Source organism: Chrysochloris asiatica, unplaced genomic scaffold (assembly GCF_000296735.1).
Source record: "Chrysochloris asiatica unplaced genomic scaffold, ChrAsi1.0 scaffold00002, whole genome shotgun sequence".
NCBI classification, from domain to species: Eukaryota; Metazoa; Chordata; class Mammalia; order Afrosoricida; family Chrysochloridae; genus Chrysochloris; species Chrysochloris asiatica.
Window position 1 is genome coordinate 20,206,556 of NW_006408520.1, and position 11,069 is coordinate 20,217,624.

The following is an 11,069-nucleotide window of genomic DNA, read 5'->3' on the forward strand; positions in this document are numbered from 1 at the left end:
AACCCTGTGCAGGGTCGCTATGAGTCGAAACTGACTCCACGGCACACAACAACAACAACAATATACATATAAATTTTTTTATAATTTAAAATTATTTGTTAATAACTCTCTGAAATATATGTGCTGGCTCTTATCTTTTCCCCTGTATTTAAGCTGTATATTGATTAAGCTTTTGTAATGGTTTTTACAGATTTTTTAAGAGTGACCAGTATGCTAATTGTCCACCCTAGCACCTAGTACATTCTGATTAAGTGTATGTATTCTACCTCGTTGTATTGGAACAAAGCAAGAACAAACCTGACCTTTGCAAAGAAGCTAATTCTTAAATTATATAAATCAGATTCATTTAAATTAGTTTTATGTGATTACATGGTTATGACTTACAATCATTAAAATTTTCAGTCTTCATTGATATGAAATATTGAGATAGTGTTTTCAATTGAATCTGTTTTTCAGTTAAAAATGAAATGTGCAGTACAATTCAAGTACAGGTCTATGTTTCCCCAGTTTGAAAATCTAAAACACTTTGAAACTCATAAGTATTGACCTCAGTTTCACACAAATTGAAAGTAAAGCCTGGTTTGAGTTGATTTAAGCCCCTTTATAATTGTGTAGTTTTTATTTCTCTCTCTTGGTATAGTATTTATATTTCACTGCAGAAATAATACTGTTTCATATTGGATAATACTGATGTATAATTATGCACCTTCCAACTCATGGCAACCCCACATGTGCTGAGTAGAACTGTTCCATAGTTTTCAAGTCTCTTTTCAGAAGCAGATTGTCATGTCTTCTGAGGTGCCTCTGGGTGGATTTGAACATCCAATGTTTCAGCTGGTACTTGCGTTTAACTGTTTGCACTACTCAGGAACTCCTTTGCGCCTTATTAGTTCTAAAATACAAAAAATCTGGAATTCCAATACACAATTGCCCCCAATTTCAATAAAGAAATCTTGGGCTTATTAAACAGGTCTGTGAAGTGAGATTTCCTAGGTTAAGTCTTAATTCCAAGACTTCAGAAAACATTTTATATTCTCTAATTCTACATAGAGATTGGAGTCCTGGTGTGGTGCTGTGGGTTAATGCACTGAACTGAAAAGCTCGTTTGAACCACAAGGTCAATTGTTGGAGCTTACCAGCTGCTCATCAGAAACCTATACAGGGTTCCTTGGAAACCCTGTACAGGATTGCTATGAGTTGGAACTGACTCAACAGCACTTGAGAATGGAAACTCAATCAAAATGATAACATTGTACATATATGGACTATTGATGGAAAGAAATGAAACCTATTGCTTTTGTTTAATATGAATTTTAATGACTAATATATGCATTTTCTTAATTCTTTTATAATTTTTGAAGAAAGTATAAATGAAAGTATTGCTCCACCCTATTCCAATTTAACCCATTCTGTTCCTACCCTTTCATCTTCAGATAACTGCTTTTATTCTTTTCTGGTATGTCTTTTCAGAGCTTCTTCTAGGCAGGTACTAGGAAGTTAAAATATATGATTTTTCTTCTCACTTTCTTACACAAAAGATGTTGTTGTTGTTAAGTGCTGTTGAGTTGATTCTGACTCATAGTGACCCTGTATGAGTTTTCTGAGGAGCAGCTGGTAAGTTTGAACCACCAACCTTGTGCTTCACAGTCCAATGCTGATCTTACAACACCACACCAAGTGTCCGCATACTATAATAAACAGTTCTGCTTTTTTTTTCTTTCATTAGATTGTGTTTTATAAAACTTTCAACATCAGTGTTTGAAGAACTTGTTCATTTGTGTCTGAGGTGCATTATTTTTCTATTGTCTGGGTACACCATAATTGACTTAATTAGGTCTTTATTAATGGATACCTGTCTTGTTCCCAGAGTTTTGCTACTATAAGTCAGTAGCATGTAGACAATAATCTTGTACCTATATAATTTCAGATGTGCACAGGTATATCTACACATCTTTTTAGGTTAAATTTCTATAACTGTGATTGCTTCTGGATCAAAGATAAATGTATTCATGTACTTTTCTTAGATCTTGTCAAGTTGCCTCCTTAGGTTGTACTATTTTGTACTTTGACCAGATGCTTCCATTATTCCAGTTTCTTCAAAGTGTGTAGGCACATATTGTGTTCAATTTAAATAGATGTCATTTGCATACAAGGAGACTTCAAAAAGTTTGTGAAAATTTTTCATTTGAATTACATTTTCCATGATCATTTTGAAGCCCCCTCATATTCTAGGACAATAATTCCCAAACAGATGGGGGAAAGTGAGAATTTATTTGTATATTAATAAAATATTTGAACATTTTCTATTTGTCAGGGACTTTTGTAAGCAGTAGGGATACAGTTATGAAGAAGATGAACATACTCCTTAATGAGCAATAGGTAAAAATAGATTATTTTGAATTGGGAAGAATGATAAGAAAGAAATGTAGAATGGTATAGAACAGAGGTAGAGGGGAGGTGCACATTTAGGTCAAGTGCCAGGAAATGGTATCTGAGCTGAGACCTGAAAAATGAGAAAAACAAGCTGTATGTAGTACTGGAGGAAGACCCTTGTATGAAAAGGATCACAAAATCCAAAGCAGGAAAGAGTTTGGTTGCTGAATCTAGTATATAATGAAAAACTGAACAGAAGAAAGCCAGGGAGGTAGGTGAGGACTCTTATTTCTTATCCTGTAGATCCTAGTAGTCCATGGAAAAGAGTTTGGGCTTTATTCTTGACTGAGGTGGAGGCCATTGAAAGGTTTTAAGTAGAAAAGAAACATGATGTAATAGTTTATAGTTTCTTTCCTTTATTTTGCTATACTTGTCTCAGGTCTTTTTGTTACTTTTCATTTTGAAATAATTTCATGTTTACAGAAAAGTGGCAAAGTTAATATACAAAGTTCCTACATGCCATTCTCTCAGCTCTTGCTAGTGTTAACATCACATATAACCATTGTTCATTGACATAACCAAGAACTCAAGATCAGTACGATATTATTAGTACAGTACAGACTTTGGGTTTCTCCATCGGGTCTCATCATGTTTCTTTAGTCTCCTGTGATCTCTGACTGTTTCTTGATATTTTCTTGCTTTCTTTACCTTGGCTATTGAAGAGTACCAATTAGGTGTTTTGTAGAATTTCCTTCTATTTGGATTTGTTTGATGTTTTCTCATGGTTAGACTGAGGTTGAGGGAAGAATACCACAGGTGTTGTGTCCTTCTCCGCACATGGGCACATGGTATGATATATCTTATTACTACTGATTTTGGCCTTAGTCACTTGATAAAGTTGGTGTGTGCCAAGTTTGTCCACGGCTGTCTTTTTTCTTCCTTTCCATACTCTATTCATTACAAATTCAAGGGGAGGGAAGTAAGCTCCACTTCCTAGGTGAAAGCTTACCAAAGCACTTGTGGGCATATACTAAAAGCACAACAATAATTAATAACTACAGAAACCCCATACAGGGTAGTTATGAGTCGGAACAAACTTAATGGCACATAACAACAAGGGAGGAGATGGGAGTCCTGGTGTGGTATTGTAGAATAAGCAATGGACTGTTGACTACAACGGTGGTGATTTAAACCCACCAGTTGCTCCTTAGAAACCCTATACAAGGCTGCTGTGAGTTGGAACTGACTCAATTGCACATAACGAGAGGAAATGCGTTGAGGTTATGCAAACATTCTTACAGTTTCCCTTGTTAAACCTTTAGATTTATTAGTGGATCTTGCCTGGAGCAATTAATTATTTTTCAAAAGCATACATGTCTGCATGTGAAAGTGGATTTAAGGTGAGGTTTGAGAGAGATTAAAAGAGATTTGATATGAGACGATCAGGTAATAATTCAGGACTTGTTAGCTTAGTTTAAAGTATTGGCAATGGAGCTATAATAGGATAGTTTAAGATTTATTTTGTAGAAGACCAGTAAATCTTAATGATTAATTTAGAGAGGAGGAAGATTTGGGAAAATTAGTACTTAGTAAAGGTATGCACCTGGGTTGTATCTTTTCCTGATACTCATTCATTATGTAAACTGAACAAATAATCCTAGAAACTGGATTATATGAAGAAGAACATAGTATCAGGATTGGAGGAATATCATTAACAACCTGTGATATACAAAGGACACAATCTTGCTTGCTAAAAGAGAATTTAAAATACTTTTTGATGAAGATCACAGATTATAGTCGTCAGTATGGATTGTACCTCATTGTAAAGAAAACAAAAATCCTCACAATGGGACCAATAAATAACATCACAATAAACTTCATTTTTCTTGTATCCACAATCAACACTCATGGAAACAGCAGTCAAGAAATCAAAAAAACATTGTGTTAGACAAATAGGCTGCAAAAGACCTCTTTAAAGTGTTCAAGTGCAAAGATGTCAGTTTGAGGGCTAAGGTGCACCTGACCCAAATCATGTTATTATCAATCATCTCATTGTTGGTAAGGGCCATCAAGTCAGTTCCAACTCATAGTGACTCTGCATAGGGTTCCCAAGGAGCCACTGGTGAGCTTGAACCACCAACCTTGCATTCCATACCTACTTTACAGTCCAGAGCATTAACCCACAGTACTACACCAGGATTCCAATCACCCTGTACACTTGTGAAATTTGATCACTAATTAAGGAAGACTGTAGAAGAACCAGTGCATTTGAATTATGGTTTTGACGAAGAATATTTAAAGTACCATGGACTGCCAAAAGAATAAGCAAATCTGTGTTTTAAGAAGTACAGCCAAAATGTTCCTTAGAAGTCAGGATATTGAGACTTCGTCTTTCATTGTTTGGACATGGTATCGGGAGGGACCAGTCCCTGGAGAAGGACATCATGCTTGGTAAAGTGGAGGGTGAATGAAAAAGTGGAAGGCCCCCAATAAAATATATTGACACAGTGGCAGCAACAGTGGGCTGAAACGTAACAGTTGTGAGGATGGCGCAGGACCACGTAGTGTTTCGTTCTATTGTGCATAGGGGCGCTATGAGTTAGAACCAACTCAGTGGCACATGCCCTTAACAACAACAGCAACATTAATATCGTACCATTTCTTTTGGCCAGAAATTCAGTATCAGCTTAGCAATATGGTTCTGCTCAGAGTCCTTCATGAGATTGTAGTCAAGTATTGGTCAGGGCATCTGAAAACTTAATGTCTACTGTTGATGGCGTGTCTGTCCTCAAGGAGCTTACTCATTTAGTAAAGGATAACGAACGACAAGGAAACACAATTACAGTGCAGTGTGGAGAGTGTTGTGATTCAGGAGGCTCAGGACACTATAATTGGAGTTAATGTTAGGGTAATGGTCCAGGGAAGGTAGCTAAGAAAAGATATCTGAGACTATAGGGATATGTAGGAGTTAGTAAAGGAACAGTCAGAGAGAATTCATTAGGCAGAGGGAATAGCATTTGTGAAGAAGCAGAGGTGAGAACAATCTATAGGTTGTTTATTTGAACTAAGAGACATTCATTCTAGCTGGAATATAGGGTGGGAAGTTTGGTGAAGAATACTTAAAAGCTAACACAGTGAACAGGGAACAAATCATGTAGATCTTAAGACACTGGTTTGAGGACCTGGGATGTTAAGTTCAGTGGAGAGCCATTGAAGTGTTCAAAATAAGGGAACGGTCAGGATGAGATTTTATTAAAAGTAGACATAATGGTGTGCTCTGGAATCAGCTAGTAAAGGCATGCAAGAGCAAATTGTTAAATTATCAGAAATTTTGAGACATAGTTGTTAATTGCTGTTGTTGTTAAGTGCTGTGGAGTCAGTTCTGATTCATATAGCCATACTGAAATTAAATTCTGTTAACAAATAAATTTTACTAAAAGAAAGATGTTAGGTACTAAACACTCATTTCCTAATTATTTTTTTACCACAGTTTTCTATTTGTGTCCTGAGACTATGTCTGTTGTTTCTGTATGATGGAAATACTGTAGATACATGTGCTGCTGCATTTCTCTTCCCAACTATACATTCAGTTAAAACACAGTTCTGACTGTGTTCTTTTAGTAACTTGATATCAGGTGGGGTATTACATCTCATAAAGTTGGCTAAGTCAGAGCTTGATAATATTATTTGGTTGATTGTCTAGATCAGAGGTCAGGATAGCCCAGAGCCAACTGGCTGCCTGGTATTATACATAAAGTTTTATTAGAATATAACCTTACCTATTCATTATAGTAGTTACCATACTGTTAATATTCATATTCACTGTTAATCTTTTGAAAGCTCTCAGTAATTGTTTTTGCATAAAAAAGTTGTTTTCATATCCACCAGTTAATTTTAATTGGTTTTTAATTTTAACATTTTTAGCAATATTTATTTACATGAAATTGTGTTTCTAACAATGTAAAAATGAAATTCTACTCAATATATGCATTCTTCATTTTATATTGACTTTTTTTTCATTTAGTAATAGGTATTTTCTGAATAGAGGTGTATAAACAAGTTACACATGTTTATGTTTTGTGACCAACCCTTGGCTGTTGATTATTGTTTTGTGTACCACCTTAGAACAAGGAAGAGGTGATGGCTGTGAGACTTCGGGAAGCAGATAGCATAGCTGCGGTGGCTGAACTACAGCAACACATTGCAGAGCTTGAAATCCAGGTACTGTATGAAAATAGTAAAGTACATATAAAAATAATATACTAGTTCCTCCTTCTCCCTGCACCTGAATAATGGCATATCTTCATCCCACTGACTGAATAATTTTCAGTAGTAAGCTTCCTAGATGGGCAAAGTATTATGTGTACAATTTTGTGTTTTTAAAAGTTTTTGACTATCTTGTGTTTCAAGACACAGTACAGTTTTTTTCTACATCTAGAATTTTCTTTCTATCTGAAATGTCCCTTTAAGTTTCACTTAAAAAATCAGTTAATATCCGAGGCTTACATATAATATGATATGATACTAATATTATATTGGGGTTATGGCATAGCACTGTAGGATAACCATTGAATTTCTAACCAGAAGGTCAGTGGTTCAAACCCACCAGCCACTCCTTGAAAACCCTACACAGGGTCTCTGTGAATCAGAACTGACTCGGTGGCACTAAACAACAGAAAATAATATTTTATAGCCTCATCTCTTGATCAAAAGTAATCAGCATATTATGGCTTTAATAAGTATTACAAAAAGCATTCTTTTATATTCTGTTGGTTATATTCCTCATGTGATTATTGTTGTCAGTTCAAGTCCAACTCATAGCGACCCTGTATAGTGCTTATACTGCAGCACTATAGCAGGAGTCCTGTATTCCTTAGTTTTCTGTACTTTTCTAACCTCAAGAAAGTTGTACAGTTTTGCCATATTTCTATGTATCTTAGTCATTAGATAGCAAAATTTTAGATGTCTTTTTGTTTCTTCTGAAATACTTATTAAAATGAAGACCTTGGCGTGTTTCATGTGTTATTTAAATGAAATTTAACTTGTCACATCATTTTTGAAAAATAGAGAAGAATTTTCTCTCAACAGGCGTATATGACTGTCAATAAATGTCAGCAAATGACTGTCAATAAATTGATCGCTGAAATCCTAACGGACAGATGCAGTGATCTCATCAGTATTCATCCTGATTGAAATATGTCATTTGTTGTGGTAGAATTTTCTCTGACCTTGGCTTTCCTAACATTCATTTTTGATTCTCTTTCTTATTTTTCTGTTTTCAGTCACCTTTATCAGTTCTGAATGTTTATGTTAAGTCCCAGAGAATCCAAGTTTGGGGCTTAAAAAAAAACTGCCTGAATAAAGGGTCTCACTTACATGGCTTCAGGAGCCCTCTTTACAACAGTGAATCTCAATATATCTCCTGTCCTAGCCCGTTTCCTCTGACCAGTACTATTTTAACTAAAAAAAAGAAGGAACATAATAAATAGAGACGTTCATAAAACAAAGGTACAGTATAATATTACCCATCTGTCTGCTATCTATGGCCAAGATAGAGAATATCACCAGTGCCTCAGAAGACTATCCAAACACTGAGTTCCCTTCAGTTTTGTAGGAATCTCTTCTGTGCTTTTCCTTAAAATTGTGTCATTTTTGTGTGCATCTCTGATGCATACAGTTTAGTTTTCCCTGTTTCCAAATTTTATATAATTATGTTTTCTTTCACTTCTCTTCATTCTTTGTTCAACATTATGCCACTAAGATTCATCATTTTATTGTTGTACAGTACTCTACGATATGAATATATAATAATGTATCTATTCTACTATTAATAGACATTTAGAAATTTCCAGGTTGAGCTATTATTAACAGTGCTGTGATGATGAACATTCCTATATACTATACTGATTACATATGCACAAATTTCTCTAACATACATACCAATGTGTGGAATTACTGGGTCATACGGCATGCAAATCTTCAATTTCTTTACTTTCCAAAGTGCTTGTACCAGTTTATACTCCAAGCTGCATGTAAATGTTCCACATCCTCCCCAGTGCTTGATGGCATCAGATTTTTAGTTTTTGCCAATCTGGTGGGTATGTAGTGATACTTTCATCAAGGTTTTAATACCCATTTACTTAATTACTAATGATGTGGCACTGTAGGATAAGTACTGGACTGCTAACCACAATATTGGTGGTTCAAACCGACCAACTACTTCTCGGAATCCCTATCCAAGGTTACTATGAGTCGGAACTGGGAACTGACTCAATAGTACTTAAAAACAACAACAGCAATTACTGAGGTTGACCATTTGGCTTTGTGAAGAGCTGTTAAACTCTTTTGTTCACATTTCCCTGTCAGGGTGCCTTTTTTTTTTTTTTTTCCACTTTTTATTGTGAATTGAGTGAAGGTTAACAGACAAGAACATCAGCTTTACTCTCAGTCACTCATGCGTTTTGCTTTACGTCAATGATTACAATCTCCTCCCTGCAACCACAGTTACCCTGCTTCTACCCTGTGGCTTCCCTTTATATCTTATTTTTCACAAATCAACAAAGGAAAAATATTTGATGTACACATACAAAACAAAAAATATGTATTCATTTAAATGTCCAAAGGTCACCTTTTGCAAGCCTGCCTCCTGCCCACAGACCACAGTCTTTCTCAGTCTATGAGTCCTCAGCTGCTCTCTCTCTCCATGCCATCACCTCTGCCACCATCTCTGCCTTTGCTGCTCCCCTAGGTAGGATCTCACACTCCTCTCATATTCTTCCTTCTTAATGGTCTTGTGATCCTGTTTCTGAAATGAAAGATGAACTACTTCCCCCTCTTAGTTGCACATCTACAATTACAGTGTGACAATTGCAGTTAATCCTGCTAACAGTTACTCACAGTTGAATCATAAAATCCTATCCCCATCCTACCCCACCACCTTTCACCAGACCCATCTGGAAAAGAGGAAAACTACTCACTGGGGATTCTACTTACCCTCCTCATTCTGAAACTAAGCACACTCATGAAAGCTTGTAAGCCAGCCACTCAGTGCCTTTATAGCCTCCCATTTTTGATAGCAATTGTCTATCAAAGTTGCCCATCCCTATCAACCCAGTGCATTGAGGAAACAAGATTGATCTTGATATGAAGAATCCTTCCCTTCCAGTTGGGATTTTGAGCAACTGCATCCATAAGCAAAGGTCCAGTTCATCAAACTGTAGCAATTTGCACTTGCTCACGGTATCAAACTTCTTTATCTTCATCTGGTCAAGAGCTGGTCAGCTAACCAAGCTTGATCAAATGGATACTATTCCTTCCTGCTTCTGAGCTTTATTTCTGGCATACGCTGCCCTTTTGATCTCAGATGGTTGAGGTAAGGAGTATTTTTTGCGAGTTCACACACACCTCCCTGCGCTTCAGACCAGCTGGCCACTTCAGTCTCAGCTCTAGCCCCCAGTGGCTAGGCTAGGTCAGCACTCATGGGCTCAGGAGTTCATACATATCCCTAAACTTCAGACCAGTCAGCCCTTCCTCTTGTCTCTCTTATCTCAAGGCCAACGGGTGTCAGTGGAACATGGTCAAACTCAACCCATATCTTCATTGCTTCATTTCCCCCCTACCACTCACAAGTAGACCAGGTTGATCACCAGCGACATACTAGACTACTCATGGTTTCCCTTTGAGTTTCAGTCTTAGAAGGGTGTTTTCCCTGATGGCTGACTTTTCCTGCCTTCATGGCTTCTAAGCCAACAGCTTGCTTGATATTCTAACAGCCTAACAGTCTGCTTTTTTTCCTGCTGGTCTTTTCTTCAATAAGAATCTTCTATTCTTCCAGCCATTCTGGGTTGGTCTGTGTCTCTTTTCAAGTGGCAGTGTCCCACCTCAGAAGGTTCTGGGTGGAACTCAGGATTCTACCTAAGCCCCATACTCCACAAAGGCTTAACAAGAAGTCTGTTTCCCTGGGCAAGTTTTAATTTTACTTTTAGCTAATCTAATCACTTATAGGCCAAAGATAGGATTATAAACTTTCTGTAATAACAATTCCCAATATTCATTTCTATCACACTTACATGTCTATTTTACAGCAGTAGGTAGTGGAAGCCAGTATCCACAAAGCAGTCAAGCACCTAAACATTTCCCCCCTCACTTTAACCATTCAGACTGTCTTGAAACCTGTATCACAGAAAACTGTTTTTCCAAGCTTATATATAAATAATTTTTTTCAGGTTGTCTTTTTCTTGTGGAGGTGTAATTCTTCATAGATGAGGGAGCTTCAAAAAGTTTGTGGAAATTTTTTCTTAACCTTTTAATTTTATTTTTCCACACACTTCTTATTTGTATTATGTTTACAGATATCTTATTTCTCTCTGACATGTTGTTTTTGTTTTATGATGATGAATAAACTAAGCTTAATAGCTACTAGATAGCTCAGTAGTGTTGTTTTTGTTGTTAAGTGCTGTCTAATCAGTTCCAACTCATAGGCACTTTAAATTCAACATGTGTAAAATCAAACATATACCTGTTCCACCCATTTATCTTCTTTTTTTGTCACAAATCTTAATTAGTGCTATTATCTCTTATCAAATTATTCAGTCTTGTAGGAACTCCACATTTTTTCATACTTTCTGGCTTATTACTTTTGGGGGCTTCAGAAAGTTAATGGAAAAATTACATTATCTTTTTTTTTTTTTTTTAAG

At 36.3% G+C, this 11,069-nt stretch overlaps 1 protein-coding gene across 1 annotated transcript in view; it reads left to right on the forward strand.

The window, feature by feature from the left end:
- EVI5 (ecotropic viral integration site 5) overlaps positions 1-11,069 on the forward strand; it is a 293,650-nt gene that overhangs the window by 183,244 nt on the left and 99,337 nt on the right. The window contains exon 16 of the mRNA XM_006830964.1: positions 6,499-6,594. Coding sequence (XP_006831027.1) covers positions 6,499-6,594 — 96 coding nt within the window. The remainder of the gene's footprint in view (positions 1-6,498; positions 6,595-11,069) is intronic.